This window comes from Larus michahellis, chromosome 27 (genome assembly GCF_964199755.1).
Source record: "Larus michahellis chromosome 27, bLarMic1.1, whole genome shotgun sequence".
NCBI lineage: Eukaryota > Metazoa > Chordata > Aves > Charadriiformes > Laridae > Larus > Larus michahellis.
The window spans coordinates 398,290-416,652 of NC_133922.1; the positions used below are offsets into that span (position 1 = coordinate 398,290).

The window sequence follows — 18,363 nt, forward strand, 5'->3', positions numbered from 1 at the left end:
TTTCCACGTTCTAGTTGGATTCTGTCGTTATCTCAACCCTTCAAGCCCCACGTTGGGCGCCAAAAAGGACTGTCGTGGTTTAGCCTCAGATGGCAACAAAGAACCACGTGCCGCTCGCACGTGCCTTCCTAATACAGGAAGGATCGTAAGAAAAGGCAAGACTCTTGGGTTGGGACAAAGGCAGTTTAACAGAACAGCAAAGGGAACAGGCAAACAACAACAACAACAACAACAACAACAACAACAACAACAACAACAACAACAACAACACCACCACCACCACCACCACCACCACCACCACCACCACCACCACCACCACCACCACCACCACCACGGACAGGGGAATATACAAACGCGATTACGGAACCGCCGCTCCCCACCCCTCACCGACCGGCCGCACCCAGGACGCCCCAGCCTGCTTTTAAGCAGCAACTGCCTACCCCCTCCCCCGGCAGCTCAGGGTGGGCGTGGCTCACATGGCATGGAATACCAGGAAAAATTAACCCTATCCCCACCGGAACCAGGACAGTACTGATACGATTACAAGCCTCTACCATTTCAACCAAAGTCGGAGCTGGTTTAGGGAGAGATTTAAGTAATTTTTTACAGTCGGCGTTAGCATTTTCAACTGCTAATTTTAGTAGCAAAATTTCTCGAGCTTCGGTATTATCTATTTGGCGTTCTAAAGCTTGCTTAAGTCTATCAATGAATTGCATGTACGGCTCCCGAGGTTCCTGCGTAATAGAGGTGAATGCCTTTTGAGGTTTACGGGAATCGGGTATTTTAAGTAAAGCCTTTTTTGCTTCTTCGCGGATCGCTTCCAGGGCCTCTCGTGGGCAATCTCGAGCCTGTGCCGCTGGATCAGAGTGCTGACCCGTACCCATAAGGTGCTCCATGGTCAGTGTGGCAAGAGCAGCATTATTATGACCCACGTAGCTGGTGAGGAGAGTTTGAAGGCCCCCCCTCCAATGCGACTCCCAGAGGGAATACTGGGAAGGGGTTAATAACAATTGCGCTAGCGATTTTAAATCATGGGGAGTCATAACGTACGTATCAAAGACAGAAGACAGCAGGCTCGCAAAATATGGGGAAGAGAGCCCGTGTTCTGTGACGGTACGGCGCAGCTCTTTAATCACCGGGAAGGACAAAGCCTCCCACTGCACTCCCCGGCCTTGATAAATAACAGGGGCGACTATCGTTCGCGCTATTTCCAAGTCACCTTCTTTTAAAGCTTGACGTCTAATATTCGCCCACGTATCATGAGGGTCAGGGGGGTACAAGTCAGGCTCTTTATCGGGATCAACGGGCCCCGGGTCAAGCGGATCTTCCTCAGGAGGGTAGCCTGCGGCACAGACCTTTAAGGGTCCGGGCGACTTAGCGCATCGCGGAGGTAGCGGAGGGGGAAGCAAAGGCTGAGCTGATGAAGGTTCCCCCTTAGTATCTGGAGAGTCTTTATGGCCCCGTTCCTGTGCCTTAATAGCCTCAAAGATATTTCTCCACCACGGAAGCAAACGCTGAGCCTCGGCATTCCCTGACATCGCTGAGTCCCACAACTTTACCCCCACATCGTCCCAGAGTTCCCGGGTAAAAATACTGGAGGCCATAACAGTGGGGATCTTCATTTGTACCCACTTAAGCATAATCTTTAAGTCCTGCCCGGAAATATCTTTTTTATGTTTCCGGAGGAGCGTTTTCATAACTTCATATACGTCTCTCTCTGCGGGGGACATCTGATTCCCCATGTTTCCCACAGCTCACCTCTTAAATCCAGAGGGATTCCTGGCCAGTTCCTGCTTCCTTTCAGCAGCTCCTTCAAAGTTCCGAGGGACTCGCAGCAAGCCGCTCAGCTAGGCGGTTCACCACCCCATCACGTCGGGGTCACCAATTTGCCGCGATTGAGAGACGGGACGCTGCTTGATGCAAGCAAGATGTCGGTTTATTAGACGCGTCGGAAAGCTTTTTATACAGCTACTTAACAGTTACATAAATTACACAAATTCTATCATTTCTAATTGGCTTAGCTCTAAACGTTTCATTACAATAATCCCTCCTACTTGCGGTTTCGCTACATGCTAGAAGCTACAGTTTTGGAATGTGCTAAAAGCTACAGTGATAACTTGTTGCCTACTCCCTACTTCTTCAAGGTTATTTATCCCAGACCTGCAAGGCCAGTTGTTCCCTGGCTCCTCAGAGTTATTTGTCTCAGGTCTGCAAGGTCGGCATGCCCTCGAATTTCTTGCATACTTGTACTTTTCTGCTAGCCGCCCCCGACAGGGAGAGGGCGGCGGGGTGGGGGGAGAGGGGCGGGAAGGGCCAGAGGGCCGGGGAGAGCAGGGGGGAGCTGGTCAGGGAGCTGCGGGAGGAGAAGTGCTGGTGAGGAGCGGGAAGAGATGGAGGGCAAGAGATGCTGGTTAAGCTGGCAGAGCAGCGCGGAGAGCCGCCTGACAGCAAAGGTGCCCGGTGGCCGCAGAGGAGCCCAGGGGAGCTGATTCTTTTGGAGGCCACCAGGGCAGCCTTCCTCCGCCCCTGGTTTTGGTGAGCGATGGAGCAGTGCAGAGCCGTCCCTCAGGCATGCAGGCCTCAGGAGGGCTTCCCAGTGCCCCAGTGAGAGATCCTGCTCCCAGGAAGCGCCTCCCATGGAGCAAAGGCCATATCCAGCCACCCGGCGCTGGGTACGGCTGCCCCAAGGGGTGTCTCAAGGAGGACGGGGCCGTCCGTCTGATGGCTCTGACACACAAATGGTGAGCTGAAGCCCCGTGGCCGTGGCTGGCTGGGTCAAAGTCTCCGAGTTTAGTGACATTTGGTGAACTCCTGCACTAAGTATCGCATGACTTGAAACATCCCTGAAAAAATGGGGGAGGTTTGTCTGCGTGTTCTGCACGCTTCTGGATGCTAGACTGTGGCTAGGAGGGAATGTGCTTAGTTATCTCTCAAAGGGAGACAAAAGAAGTGCCTAAGTAAGGGTCAGCGTAACTCTTCAGAGCTTTGGCTGTTTAAATGTTGACCTGAACTTCTACAGAAACGGTAAAACGCTTGCACTTTTCTTCTCTTCTAGTTCCTGCGTGGGTACAGGGAAGAAGGCAGCAGACGTACACATTAGCTAAACCCCCTTCTTATTGCCAGCCGTGAAGGCGCCTCTCGGCTGGGAGCCCGAGAAGGACCCCGTGTTACAATTCTTGCTCCCTTATGTGCCACCCTAAGGCGATTCACGTATGCATTGTTACAGTCTAGGAAACTGAGGAGAAATAACTGGACTCCAGACGATCCAATGTGAATCAACAGAAGCCGTTTATTAAGCACAGATCATCATCTTTTATACCCTGCGTTGTAGCCGTACACGCAACTCGCTTATTTCTGATTAGCTAGTTACACTGTCCACGCGTGGTGCATGCAGTTCATTCACACATCAGATTGGTTACAAGAATTCGCATAGTAAATTGTTTAGTCATTAGCACAACATGTTTCCTGCCTTCTCAGTTCCCGTTTTTCCCATGTACTAATTCCATCTTCTACCACCTGTTTTGCCCTTAATCTAATCTCTCACAGTAGGGAGGCTGGCTCACATGACCGTTTTCTCTCAGATACATTCCTACAATCTCGTCCCTCCCCAGTGCGGTTCCGCGTCTTCTCCCTGGACCCCGACCTGCGCCCGAACCCCAAACCCATCCTGGTCACCATCACGGTGCGGGGCCCTGTGGGGCTGGGGCAGGTCTATGGGGTGACCCTAGGGGTGAATGTCACTCTTGTGATTTCACCGCTGCTTGTGTAGCTTTTGGGCAAGGAGCAGGCATATGGCTTGTGTGGCCGCTTCTGATGCCGTTAAAATAATATTTGGTCCCCACCCCAATATGGCTTTTTGGAATAACCGTCATCAGCAGAAGCCTGTACGCAACACGCACACACGTGTGTGACAGCGGGACTCCTGAGCACGCAGCAGCAGCAGCAGGAGGGTGTGAGGTCATGGTCACTGTAACCCCTGAGCACACGGTGGTGGCAGCAGGAGGGACGTGAGGTCACTGTCGGTACCACTCATGAGCACACGGCAGCAGAAGTAGGAGAGTGTGAGGTCACTGTCAGTATAACCCACGAACACACAGCTTTGGCAGTAGGAAGGATGTGAGGTCACGTCACCGATGTCACCCCGTGCCCATGGGGCTCGGTGCAGAGCGGCCATGTGCATGACAGGGGCATGACGGGGGCTGGGAGCTGCCTGTCCCCGTGTCTGCGAGGCCGAAGGAGCAGCCCCTGCGGCCCTGGCTGGAGCAGTCGGGGTGCGGGTGGCTCGGGGGCACCCCAGGGATGTGCCTGGGCACGGTGCCAGGAGGAAACCACAGACTTCCTGCCCGGGCGCTGCGGGGGCAGCGGGGGGAGCGCGTCGAGGCCACGTGGGCTGTGGTTTGTGCACCTGCAGGCTCCAGCTCCCGCTCCGCCTGTGGGGAATAACGGCCCCTGGGTGACACACTGAGAGTCAGGGACACGTCTGAGCCTCTGGGCTTCCCGTCTGCTGCCAGGGCAGGGACATGATCCAGCTGCGGCTCCTGCGAGGGACTCACTGTGGGGCCCTGCAGGGAGGGACGGACAAGCCAACGCTCCTGGGATGGAGCCCTTGCCCTGGATGAAGACCTCTCCCAGCTGCTGCTCCCAGCACAGTGAGGTCCGTAGCAGGGGCAGGGGCTGTTTCCTCCCCATCCTGACACAGACCCTGGTGCAGTCCCCGCTCCATGGTCACCGCAGCTTGGGGGCAGCTGGACCCTTGCCTCATGGCTTCTTGGATGAGCCCAGTGCAGGAGATGCTCAGTGCTTCCAGGCCCACAGCAGGGTGCAAGTGGTGACTAACCAAGTTCCCCTGCACACCCAGCTTGTCCCATGATGATCTGCCACCACAGCGACCATGACACCGGCAGCGGGACATATATGTCCCTCATATATGGTCATGAACGGCGCTGGAGAAGTTCATTGGCGGGCTGGGCTGTGTCGGAGGGGAGATAGCTCCTGATAACGTCTAAAAAGGTGCTGCTGCTTCGATTGGCTCCTTCCGCAGCTGGGTCGGCATCTGCAGAGATATATCACCCTCCCATCATCGTTGTCCCCATGAGTCCCCAGGGGCTGTGACAGGGAGTGGGGAAGAGCAGGGCTGTGCCAGCAGGGCAGGAGGCTCAGGATGGGAATGGAGGGACTCCTGTCCCCTCGGGTGCTGTGGCTGCTCCTCTGGGTGCAGCTCTGCAGAGGTAAGTGCCGGGTCCCTTTTCCCACAGCCCAGGGCCATCGGGTACCAGTGGGGTCATCAAGAGCCCTTTGGGAAGAGGGTTTCTTTCCAAGTGCCACTGAGATGAGGGTCAGAAGGAGCTCAAGTCCATGGACCCTGTGCCTTTGCCTGTGTCCGTCTGGGTGGGAGAGGGTGTCTCCATGATGCTGTTAAGGGGTGCTGGGCTGGGGAGGAGCAGGTGCCCTGCGCACGGCCTGGCGATACAGGTTTTGGGTGGGCATGGGCAGGGGCCCTTTGAGGTGGGAGGAGGTGCTGAGGGCTGTGGACAGAAAATGGCCGGGCGGGTCTGGAGTTAGCACCCCCAGCCTGCACAGCCCATGGGGAGTGGGGGGACGCCCACACATCCCCAGGGAGAGCCTGGAGGGGAGAGGGCTCCCATCCTGGTGCCTGTGACAGGCAGGGAGGACCCCAGAGCTGCACTCTGGGACTCGGCGCTCTCCTGACCAGTCCCATCTTGGTGGTTGAAGGGGCTGCGGAGGTGAGACTGGAGGATGGCAGCGGACGCTGTGCTGGGAGAGTGGAGGTAAAACACCAGGGCCAGTGGGGGACTGTGTGTGATGACTCCTGGGACACGAATGATGCTGCAGTGGTTTGTAAGCAGCTGCGCTGTGGGTCCTCTGTCAAAGCTCCTGCTGAAGCACACTTTGGGCCAGGATCTGGCCCCATTTGGATGGATGATGTTGAGTGTCACGGCACAGAGTCGGCCCTGTCTGACTGTAGACACAATGGATGGGGTCAAAGCAACTGTGGTCATGGTGAGGATGCTGGGGTGACATGCTCAGGTAAGGAGCCAATCTCTTCCCCACCTTTGGGACTGGGACAGGAGAAGGGACCTGGCTGTGCCCTCAGGGAGCAATGAACGGCTGCCAGGGCAGGGTCCTGTGTTGCTGGTCACACTGCCAAGCTGGGACTGTCATTGCTGGTGTCCCTGGTCCCTGAGGAAAGACCAGTGGGGTTCCACCCACCGCCGGGCCCCAAGATGGTTCATCCCACCGTCGGTTGGTGCCTGGGGCTGGGAGATGAATCCCCCTCAATGCCCCGCATTTTTTGTTGATTCTCATCTTTCTTCTCCAATTCAGCCAGCACCTGTCTGGCATTGCTGAGGGCCAGGTTCCCCTGTGCCAGAGGCACCGAGAGCTGCTCACGCGGCCACCCACAGCCCCAGAGAAGGGTGCAGAGTGGCCAGTGGCTTTTGGGTTGTGCCTTCTGGCAGACACAAGTCCCTCAACCAAAGCAAAGGGGCCGTTCAAAGGGAAAAAGCCCTGTCCTTGGGCAGAGGAGCAGGGTGTGCCTGGTATATCTGTGCCATCAGCACCCATTGGGAGCTGCTGGGAGGGTCGTGGGGCTCTTTGCCTGTGGCCACCTTGCAGGGCAGGTGGGACATGGGTATGTAACTGCCAGAGGGCTGTGGGAACTCACAGGGTTCTTTGGTTACTCCAGGATTTGTCCAGCTGGTTGGAGGGGACAACCCCTGCTCAGGACGAGTGGAGATCCATGACGGGAGCCAGTGGAAAACTGTCTGTGACTCCGACTTTGGTCCCAAAGCTGCCGACGTGGTCTGCAGAGAGTTGCAGTGTGGCACAGCCCTGTCTGGTCCCGGGGCAGCTCACTTTGGAGAAGGGGCTGGTCCCACGTGGGACAGAGAGCTGCAGTGTGTGGGGAATGAATCCCTTCTCAGCTCCTGCCCCACGGGGTCCCCCAGGGACCGGCCCTGCCCCCACGCGAATGCTGCCGGTGTCACCTGCACACGTAAGGACTCAGGGCAGGGTGTTACCACCGGGGGTGTGCCGATGATGGGGGAGCAGGGACGGGACTGTGCTGTGCTGGGTGTGAGGACAGAAGGGGTGATCACAGAACCATAGGATGGTTTGGGTTGGAAGGGACCTTTCAACGTCATCTAGTCCAACTTGCCTGCAACCAGCAAGGACCTCTTCAACTAGATCAGGTTGCTCAGAGCCCCATTAGACCTGACCTTGAATGTTTGTCTGCAGCCCTAAAAGGGTGCAGAAGGAGGAGAAAGGCAGGGTGTCCGTTTGCCCTCTACTCCACCACCCAAGGCAGCAAAAGCACAAGTCTGCCCTGTCTCATCCTTCTCTGTCCCGAGTTCACAGGGTTCAGGCTGGTGAACGGCAGCACGGCGTGTGAGGGGAGGGTGGAGGTCCATGTGCAGGGGACCTGGGGCACCCTCTGTGCCTCCCGCTGGGACCTCCTGGACGCCCACGTTCTCTGCCGTCACCTCAACTGCGGGTTTGCTGAGTCCATTCCTAAAGGAGGGCATTTTGGGAGAGGAACCGGCCCTGTCTGGAGAGACTCCTTCCACTGTGACGGGACTGAAGCCCACCTGGGAGAGTGCCCAGTGACTGCCCTGGGGGCCTCGCCGTGCTCCCATGAGAACAGCGCTGCTGTCATATGCTCAGGTGAGTGCAGGAAAACACTCGGTTACTCTGTTTTCCTCTTAAATGCTCCCAAAGCAGGGGACCCTGTGGCAGTGCAAGGCTCTGGCTCAGAAGGTCCCCACAGAGGGCTGGCAGCAGGCAGGTGAGCTCCAAGGCCCTCCTGCAAGGGTGCCAGAGCCTGGAGACATGCTGCAGGCTGCCGGGCTCCCCGATGCCGCCAAGGGCTGGGGCATGGCTGCTCTCCCCAGGCCCAGCTCGCTTCGCATCCCTGCGGCTGGTGGGTGGAGGAAGCCCGTGCGACGGGCGAGTGGAGATCTTCCAGCACGGGACGTGGGGCAGAGTCCTGGATGAGCAGTGGGACGTGCAGGAGGCCAGCGTGGTGTGCCGGCAGCTGCAGTGCGGAGAGGCAGAGGCAGCCTACAACCCCCCGAAGGCTCAGAGAGGGACGGGTCCCGTGGGGCTGCGCGGGGTGCGGTGTGCAGGGCACGAGGCCAACCTGACCCTCTGCAACACCTCCCTGCCTGAGAGAGCGCTGGAAGCAGGGATTGCCGAGGACGTGGGGGTCGTTTGCCGGGGTGAGTGGCGCTGCACGGCCCCCCCAGGCTCTGGGCTGGGTGGGCAGCCGGCCCTTGACGGCAGCCGGGGTTTCCTCCTGCTACAGGGAGCCGTCAGGTGCGGCTGGTGAACGGGCCTGGGCGCTGCGCTGGGAGAGTGGAGATCTACTACCAGGGCAGCTGGGGGAGCGTCTGCGATGACGGCTGGGACCTGTCTGATGCTGCCGTCGTTTGCCGCCAGCTGGGCTGCGGAGGGGCGCTGGAGGCGGTTGGCTCCGCTCGCTTCGGGGAAGGCTCCGCTCAGATCTGGCTGGAGAGCGTGAACTGCTCCGGGGCCGAAGCTGCTCTCTGGGACTGCCCGGCAGGGTCCTGGGGGCAGCACGGCTGCGGGCACAAAGAGGACGCAGGAGTCGTCTGCTCAGGTGTGTGCCGGGAGCTGTGGTGGGAGCCCAGCGCCCAGGCAGGCCGGGACGAGGGGAGAGCCGGACACGGCCGAGGCTGTTCCTGGCCAGCTCTGAGCCCCTGACAAAGGCCATCGTGGGGACACCCATGCACAGGTGCCCTCAGTCCCACCGGGGGTCCCTGGGGCGCTCCGCTGTCCCTGACGGGCAGCAGGGAGGGCAGGGGTGTCTGTCCATCAGGGACATTTCTCTGTCCGTGGGTGCAAGGGGGACTTGCTGGACGTGCCTTTGCCTGTCTGAGGGCCTGGCGGGTGCAGGGGTGTCCCTGCTCCCCCAGCCCCAGACCAGCCTGTTCCCCCTCGCTGCCTTTCCTCCCAGAGTTCATGGCCCTGAGGCTGGAGAACGGCACCAACTGCTCCGGGCGCCTGCAGGTTTTCTACAATGGGACGTGGGGGAGCGTTTGCTCCAACTCCGTGACTCCTGAAACTGTGTCGCTGGCATGCAAGGAGCTGGGCTGCGGGGACAGAGGGTCCCTGGAAACACAACGGCCCCACGGCAGGCTGTCTGGCACGGCCTGGCTGGATCGTGTGGAGTGTGGGGAGAGAAACAGCTCCTTCTGGCAGTGTCCCTCCGCTCCCTGGCACCCGCAGTCATGCGACGACCTGCGAGATGAGACCCACATCACCTGCAAGGGTAATCCTGAGCTAGCCGGGCACCAGCATCCCCTGCGATCCTGCTCCTGGCTGGGCATGGTCAAATTCCTGGGCCTGCAGGGGCCTTTCGTTTCCAAGCCAGATGCTTCTGCTGCTGGTACCAAAAATGGGACTTCCTCTCCTGGAGCCCCACACATTCACCAGCGGTTGCCAGCCGGGCTCCCAGCTTCGCCTGGTTGAGGCAGAGGTTTCTCGAGGCAAGGTCCCAGAAGGGAACAGCCAGGGCTCTGAGGAGTGTCCCTTCCATGGACACCCTCCTGCTGCTCTGTGACCCAGGGTCCCTTTGGGGCCGAGCAGTCAGGGTCCCCCACATTGCCGAGTGTGTGTCCCCTGAAGGACCGGGGTTCAACTGCTGCCATGGGTGGGTGGCACGAGCTGAGCTGAGCCCCACTCTCTGCTGCACGCCCCCCCTGCAGCAGCCCCTTCACCACAGTGTTTCCCTCTGCAGGGAGTCAGCCAGAAACGCCCCCGGTCCCAATGGCTGCGTGCTCCAGCACCCCGAGCTGCACAGGCAGCTGCTCCTCTGCATGCCCCTCTCGCCTGGCAGGGCTCTGCCTGCTGTCCCGCGGCCCTGGGAGCTCTCTGCCTTCTCCAGACAGGGAGAAGATTCGTGCCGTGGGAGGGGAGAAGGGGTGCTCTGGCCGAGTGGAGGTGTGGCACCGCGGCTCCTGGGGGACGGTGTGTGACGACTCTTGGGACATGTGGGATGCCGAGGTGGCATGCAGGCAGCTGGGCTGTGGCCCTGCGGTGTCTGCCCTGGCCGAGGCTGCATTTGGGGAGGGGAGCGGCCCCATCTGGCTGGAGCAGGTGGAGTGCCGGGGGACAGAGCCATCTCTGCAGGACTGCTGGGCCCGGCCTGGGGACAGCGGTGCCTGCCGCCATAAGGAGGACGCGGCCGTGATCTGCTCAGGTGAGCGGCAGGGCTGGGACACCTCACAGGGAGCCCTTTTCCCCATTGGCTGCCATCACGGCTCCAGAGCTCCTGAGCGCAAGGCCATCCCTGCAGAGCAGGAGAGCCTTTTGCCGAGTGGGCAGCAGCTTCGGTGGGGCTGGATGTCCTCCAGCTTCTGCCCGCAGGGCCCTGCAGCCCCCAGGGGCACCTCCCGGGCTGCCGGCTCTGTCCCTGCTCTGGGCCCTGCGCTCCTTCCTGGCCGTGCTCACCAGTCATGCAGGAGGGGCGATTTGGGTGGGATGTGGCAGGGATGTCTACACATGCACACGTGCGCACACCGTGCACCCAGGACAGCAGCACCAACCCCTCCAGCAGGTAACCCGTCCTCCCCACCAGCGCCGGGTCTTCTTGGGGCCAGGCTGTGACCCACAGCCGGAGGGAAGGGGCTCCTTGCTGGGCTGTGAAACTCCCAGGAGGAGGCACCGGGGTAGCGGTGGGGCGGGAGGCTGGGGAGGGCTGTCATTCACCCACTCAGGTGGGAGCTTCCCCATCCCTCATCCCCTGAAACCCGGTACGTAATGGGGGTCAGGACTGGGGTGTGCCGGCCCCTCACCTCTCCCAAGCCTGGTGCTGCCCTTTCTGTGTTCCTGCCATGCAGATCCCACGCGGGGCCGTCTGACCGTCAGCAGGAGAGTCTCATTGCCCATCATCATGTGCATCATCCTGAAAGCCGTTCTCTGCCTGTTCCTGGCCCTCCTGGCCGGGCAAGTGCGAAGCGCCAGGGCTGGGCGCAGAGGTGGGTCCCTTCCCAGGGGAAGATGCTGCTGGCAAGGCCAGGGGTGCCGTGGGGTGTCAGTGAGCGGGAGAGGCAGAGCTGGGGGGACAAGAGTGCGTGCTCTCTGCGGGATCCCATCCCCTCTCTGACCATCCCTGGGCCAGCCCTGCCTCTGTCCACGGGCTCTGAGAGAGCTCAGGAGCCCTTCCCCGAGGCCATGTACGAGGAGATCGGTTCCAGCCCAGCATGGCAGAAGCAGGCAAGGTTCAGCGGCTCAGGTTGGTGTGCGTCCCTCATTGAGGACACATCTACAGTGCTCTTTCCCCTGGCTGCCACCCAGGGTTGACCCCTGCAGCCCCCTAACCCATGGTTCGTGCGGTTGTGGGGCTGTTGGATCTGTGTGGGGAGCACCCATGTCCTGGGCCCAGGAGAGAAGCTTTCTCCCCATCTGCTCTGCGCGTCCCATTTGGGGACAGCCCCTCTCTGCCTGCCCCTGCACCCTGGGGGACACCTGAGGGGTGAGGGAAGGGGCTGTCCCAGGGCAGCTCTGGCAGGCCCTTGGAGATGGGCTTTGTCCCAGGGCAGCAGGGTGAGTCCTGAGCCCTTGCCCCCGTGCAGCCGTGGCTCTGTGGGTCCCACGTCCCCAGCAGCACTGAGCACAAGCTGGGTCAGCAGAGCGCACTCCCCTCACACCTGCTGGGCCTCTCTCCAGGCTCCTATTCAGAGGGGTCCCTGAGCAAGCTGCAGCCCTACCCCGGGGACAGCAAGGAGGAGGATGGTCTGGGGTCAGCACCAGGTAATGGGGGCAGGAAGGGGTGGACCTCTCCTCCCTGCAGACATGTGATGGACAGCAGTGTCACTGAGCGTCACCCTCGGAGCTGGGAGGACGGGCGGGATCTCCTGTGGGGCTGCAAACACCGACGTCGGAGCCCCACGTCCCTGCGCATCCTCCCATCCTCTGCTCTGCAGAACGCATCTTCTCACTGTCACCAGCTCTCCTCTCCTTTCAGACATCCCTGTCCTGCCTGGAGGTGACCCAGCTGATGGCTATGATGGTGCCAGGGAGGTTTCTGACCCTGGGGAGGATCCTTCCCCTGGGCAGGAAGACTGGGAAATGCCCAGGGTGGCAGAGGAAGGATCCGGACCCACGGATACCCCTGGAGGTGAGAGGGAAAGAAAGAGCTGCTGGTTCCTGGGGTGGCATCCCTGGCATTGGATAATTCGCTGTCACAACGAGAGCCCAATGTGCTGGGGTGGGGGAACCTGCCCCAGGAGTTTTTCCTTGGGGGGACTGTGGGTGGGAGAGGGAGCTGAACGTCTCAGGACTGGTGAGGAGAAGGGAGGAAGGTGACGTACAGCCCAGGAGAGGCACCCCATGGGGTGAACATGCAATGGCCTGCCTTGCTTCTTGCAGGGCCAAACCTGCTCTCCCAGAGAGGTGCTGGTGCCCCCGGAGCTAAGGGGGATGGCTGATCCCTGTCCCCAGAGAGCACGGGCTATGACGATGCTGAAGAGGTGTCTGTGGCACATCCCCCTGAGGACACAGAGGCTGTGACACCGGAGCTCAGTGCACAACAGTCCCTGAGCCCCGGGCCAGGAGAGCCCGTCCCTGCAGTGCAGCTGGGGGCAGCCAGGAGGGAGGAGAGGTCTGTGCAGCTGGGAGAGCCGTGAGCACCAGGGAACCCTCTCCCTTTTCCCACGGGCAGCAGAAACTGCCAGGGGTTTCCTCGATTTTGATTCCCCTGTTTTTACACAGGGGCCCCCATATCGGTTCTTATTAAAAGCCTTTGAGCCAGAGCTGTACTTGCCTGCCCAGGTGCTTTAGTGTCTCCCCGAGGGTGGCTGGAGGAAACCAGAGCCCAAAGACAAGGCGGTGGGGAGGGGGCACGTCTTGGGTGGGTGTGTGGTGCAGGGCAGTGAGCTGAGCTCAGGTCCAGCACAGCTGCCCGCCTCTCTCCTGAGAGGGGGCTCCAAAGAGGCAGCGCACACAGCCCTCCTCACCCCACAGCCAGACCCTGGCTGGGCAGGGCAGGCCCACAGTGCCTGCAGAGGGCCAGAGGCTCCAGCTCCAGCCTTTCCATCATTTATCAACTATCTTGGTCAACAGGGGAGGTACCAGATGACTGGAGGGTGGCTAATGTGACGCCCATCTACAAGAAGGGTCAGAAGGAGTGTTGTGCGAAAAGGGGCCAAGCGGTTTTGGCAGAAGATAAACCCCCTTGCGTTCTAATACTCCTCACCGAGGTGGGAGGCCAGGTGCGGCTAGGTTTAAGTTCTGAGTGATGCCCAATTCAGCACTATCAGCCCAATCGCTTTTAATATGTATTAAACTATTACGATTTGGATACACTAATAGTGGACTGCACCTTCAGTCTAGTCGTGCTCCTGAACTAGCACGGCCTCTCTCAAGTTTTGGTCGCGTTCAGTGAGAAAGCGAAACGACCAGCTACTTAAATAGTGCAGTTTATTTAAACAACAGATATACAGGTTCTTTAGGATTGCCAGTGATAAATACACTGTCTACAAAGCACGTGCAAATAAAGATATTGTTAAGTATACAAAGGTGCGACAAAATTATAAACGATACAGCCTGGCTATAAATGTAGGGTAGAGATTCTCTAGAGAAATTTCTAAGTCCCGAGAAAGCACTCGGTGTAATCGCAGTCTTACCCAAAGGCGTCCCTATGGGGGGGAAGAGAGGCTCAGCCCGTCGACTGATCCCGGAAATCAGCGGTGGAATTCTTCGCGATGGTGTCTTCCCTGACATCCCCTCTCTTTTGGGCTATTTTTATACTATTTTTTTATCTTCAAAGTGGAGTTTGAGTGACTTTAGTCATACGTACTTTTATTATGATTAATGTATTCAAGGAGGAGTGTTCACACCTCGGGGGTGGATAGCCTCCGGGATGGAGGTGTGTTTTGGTACATTGTGCTGAGCAAAGTTCGCACAAAGGACAGCATTTCATCAACATTTGATGAAATGTTGGCTTGGGTAGTGCGTAGGCCGCTTATCTGTTCTGTAGTAGCATCTCGTCCCCATATCTGCTATTCGTCACAAGGAAAGGCCACAGAACAAGCGCGTTCCGTTCCGTCCCTTGTGTAGTTTCACAAACAACATGAGACAGGGAATCACAGATGTGGCATTCTTCGTGTGCTGGCTGCGGCTGTATTCTACCTCAGAAGCCTCTTGATTTTATGACTTTCCTTAATGTGTGAACAATGCTGTATTTTTGTATTCTTGGCCAATTTAGTAATTATTCCAGAAGGAGGATGTGGGGAACTACAGGCCTGTCAGCCTGACCTCGGTACCAGGAAAGATCATGGAGAGGATCACCCTGAGTGAGCTCTCATGGCAAGCGCAGGGCAGCCAAGGGATCAGGGCCAGCCAGCAGGGGTTTAAGAAGGGGAGGTCCCGCTTAACCAACCTGATCTCTCTCTATGACCATGTCACCCGCCTTCTGGATGCGGGGAAGGCTGTGGACGTTGTCTATCTGGACTTTGGCAAGGCCTTTGACACCGTCCCCCACAGCCTTCTCCTGGAGAAGCTGGCGAATCCTGGCATAGACAAGTGTACTCTTCGCTGGGTAAAAACCTGGCTGGATGGCCGTGCCCAGAGAGTTGTGATTAATGGGGTGAAATCCTCTTGGCGGCCGGTCGCCAGTGGTGTCCCTCGGGGCTCAGTTTTGGGGCCAGTTTTGTTTAATATCTTTATCAATGATGTGGATGAGGGGATTGAGCGCACCCTCAGTAAGTTTGCAGATGACACCAAACTGGGTGGGAGTGTTGATCTGCTGGAGGGTAGGAAGGCTCTCCAGAGGGCCCTGGACAGGCTGGATCGATGGGCCAAGGCCAACTGTGTGAGGTTTAATAAGGCCAAGTGCCGGGTCCTGCATTTCGGTCACAACAACCCCAAGCAACGCTACAGGCTTGGGGCAGAGTGGCTGGAAAGCTGCCCGTCAGAAAAGGACCTGGGGGTGCTGGTGGACGGCCAGCTTCACATGAGCCAGCAGTGTGCCCAGGTGGCCAAGAAGGCCAACAGCATTCTGGCTTGTATCAGGAACAGCGTGGCCAGCAGGAGCAGGGAAGTGATGGTGCCTCTGTACTTGGCACTGGTGAGGCCTCACCTCGAGTGCTGTGTTCAGTTCTGGGCCCCTCTGTACAAGAGGGACATTGAGGTGCTGGAGCGTGTCCAGAGGAGAGCGACCAGGCTGGTGAGGGGTCTGGAGACCAGGGCATATGAGGAGAGGCTGAGGGAGCTGGGCATGTTTAGCTTGGAGAAGAGGAGGCTGAGGGGAGACCTCATTGCCCTCTACAACTCCCTGAAGTTGTAGAGTCTGAAGTTGGGAGTCCCTGAAGTTTGGGAGTCCTGGTGGACAACAGGGTGACCATGAGTCAGCAATGTGCCCTTGTGGCCAAGAAGGCCAATGGCATCCTGGGGTGCATCAAGAAGAGCGTGGCCAGCAGGTCGAGGGAGGTCATCCTCCCCCTCTACTCTGCCTTGGTGAGGCCGCACCTGGAGTACTGTGTCCAGTTCTGGGCTCCCCGGTTCAAGAGGGACAGGGAACTGCTGGAAAGGGTGCAGCAGAGGGCTACAAAGATGATTGGGGGACTGGAACACCTCTCTTATGAGGAAAGGCTGAGGGATTTGGGTCTCTTCAGTCTGGAAAAAAGACGGCTGAGGGGTGACCTTATCAATGCTTATAAATACTTAAAGGGTGGGTGTCAGGAGGATGGGGCCAGGCTCTTTTCAGTGGTGCCCGGGGACAGGACAAGAGGCAATGGGCACAAACTTGAACATAGGAAGTTCCACCTAAACATGAGGAGGAACTTCTTTACCCTGAGGGTGACAGAGCACTGGAACAGGCTGCCCAGAGAGGTAGTGGAGTCTCCAACTCTGGAGACATTCAAAACCCGCCTGGACATGTTCCTGTGTAACCTGCTCTAGGTGACCCTGCTCTGGCAGGGGGGTTGGACTAGATGATCTCCAGAGGTCCCTTCCAACCCTATGATTCTATGATTCTATGATTCTATGAAAGGAGGGTGTAGAGAAGTCGGTGTTGGCCTCTTCTCCCAGGTGAATAATGACAGGACCAAAGGAAATGGTCTGAAGCTGCGGCAGGGGAGGTTTAGGTTAGATATTAGGAAGAATGACTTTACTGACAGAGTGGTCAGGCACTGGAACAGCCTGCCCAGGGAGGGGGTTGAGTCACCATCCCTAGAGGTGTTTAAGGAACGTCTAGACTTGGCATTTCAGAGCATTCTCTGAATGGCACAGATTGCAGGTTGTTGGGGTTTTTGGGGATTTTTTTTTTGTGTGTGTGTGTGTATGGTTGGACTCGATGATCTCAAAGGTCCTTTCCAACCATGAAGATTCTATGATTCTATGATTCTATGATTCCCTGAGGCTGGGCATTCAGGGAAGAACCCCCTTGGAGATGCTGGGGATGGAAGCCAGGATCTCCCACATGCAAAGTGGGTGCTCTGCCACTGAGCTACACCCTCTGGAGCCTTCCCAGCAGGAGACACTCTCCTCCCATGAGGGGTCTGTGACAAGCACAGCCCCTTTGTCCCCTGGGTGCCCAGGGACCCTCTGCAGGAAACAGCACTTGAGCCCTCCTGAGATGGGGGAAGTCCGCACTGCCTCTCCCCTGGGGCCTGATCCCAGCACAGGGCTGCACTGCAGAGCACTGCCCCTCCAGCGTCTCTGAAGGGCGATGGGGCAGAAGGAGGCTCTGGCTGCAGGTGCTGCTCCCACGCTCTGGCCCCCTCCAGGGCCAACGGAGAGGAGAAAACTCCTGAGCCTCCTCTGCCCCCCAGGGCAAGGGCAACCCCCCTGTGTGCCACATCTGGGCGCAGCGGAACAGGAGGAGAAGTACAACAAGGTGAGGGACATGCCCTCCCTGGGGTGAGGTGCCCCCAGGCTCTGATGGCACCCCAGGGTGTGCGATGGGGCAACATGGGGGCAGAAAGCTTACACGCCCTCATCCATGTAGCGGGCCTCCTCCTGCACCCCTCTGCCCCACAGCATCCCTGGAGGTGGGGTGAAGGGCAGGTGTCCATCTCCATGGGGCTGATGCCCAGAGAGGAGCATATTGGCGTGTTACCAGTCATTGGAGCAGGAGGGCAAAGGGGGCCAAGAAATTCTGCTCAGGACAGCGTGTGACTAAACAATACCGATGGCCATGCACTCCGGTGGGTGATCCTCAGCGTGGCTTTGTCAGCTGTCCTGGGCACATCAGAGGTCTCACTGCAACACCCCCCCAGGGGAAGGATGCTGCCATTCAGGCCGCAGCTCCAGGGAGTGCCTCTCCCTGAGACTATGGGTCCAGTGGCCTCTGCTCTGGGAACTGAAGACAAGGTGCAGGAGGCGCCTGAGGAGGGGAACAGACTCTGCACCATTGAGCATGACAAAGAGGAGAGGAACTGGGTCGTTCCGAGACCCCGCAGAGGACACATCCCGATCCTGTGGAGCAGGGAAGGAGGCACAGCTGGAGACCACCCCAAAGCAGCCCTGAGTGGAGAGTCCTGCCCAGGGGGAGGCTGGGGACTTGTGGGGCTGGAGGAAGGCTCCTTCTAAGGCGCAGATGTGCAGGTCCAGGGCAGGGACAGTGCTCTGGCAAGAGGTGAAGGAGCAAGCAGGGCTGGGGCAGGCTGGAAGGCGGCAGACGGGCTCTGCAAAAAGCAGAGGGAGAAAAATCACTGCTGAAGCCCAGGGCTGAACCAGGCACCTTTAGATCTTCAGTCTAACGCTCTCCCAGCTGAGCTCCTTCATCCCTGCCCCAGCAGCCCTTGTCCCTGGGCCACCCCTGCCGGGCCCCAGGCTGACACAGACGAGGAGTTCTCCTCAGGGAGGTTCCCAGGGAAAAGCTGTGCCCAGCCCCAGACAGAGGGGACCGGGTCCCTCCCTGCCTCCAAGCCCAGGTGGGCTCCAGCTTTGGTGGAGGCCACGTTACGCTGGGCGTGCCAAGATGTGTGTGGGCCTCGTACAAAGGGGACAGTAGTGAAGGTAAGTGGGCAGGCCAGGCATGTGCAGCTGCAAAGGCTGAGGGCCAAAGAAGCATAGGACCGATGGAAGACCTTATCGCCTGGAAAGCCTCCTCCCACACATTTTTTCCCTTGCTGAGCTTTGCTGCTTCGTTCCCAGCTCCTCTCCCTCCTTCCCCCTGAGCAGTGCAGGGCGATGGGGAATGGGGGTCCTGGTCAGTCCATAACAATTCCTCTCTGCTGCTCCTTCCTTCTACCACTTTTCCCATGGGGTCCCTCTTACAGGCTACAGTCTTTCGAGATAAACCTGCTACAGCATGGGCTCTCCTCAAGCTGAAATTCTTTCAGGAAATATCCAACCTCTCCAGTGTTGGGTCCTCCA

The 18,363-nt window shown here is 58.6% G+C and overlaps 1 protein-coding gene across 1 annotated transcript in view; it reads left to right on the plus strand.

The window, feature by feature from the left end:
* Positions 1-10,601, plus strand: part of LOC141735002 (scavenger receptor cysteine-rich type 1 protein M130-like) — a 75,966-nt gene extending 65,365 nt beyond the window's left edge. Inside the window, exons 2-8 of the mRNA XM_074567418.1 lie at positions 5,714-6,048; positions 7,378-7,683; positions 7,917-8,167; positions 8,329-8,638; positions 8,996-9,359; positions 9,909-10,240; positions 10,495-10,601. Of these exons, the coding sequence (XP_074423519.1) occupies positions 5,714-6,048; positions 7,378-7,683; positions 7,917-8,167; positions 8,329-8,638; positions 8,996-9,359; positions 9,909-10,240; positions 10,495-10,601 (2,005 nt within the window). The remainder of the gene's footprint in view (positions 1-5,713; positions 6,049-7,377; positions 7,684-7,916; positions 8,168-8,328; positions 8,639-8,995; positions 9,360-9,908; positions 10,241-10,494) is intronic.
* Positions 10,602-18,363: the final 7,762 nt, after the last annotated feature.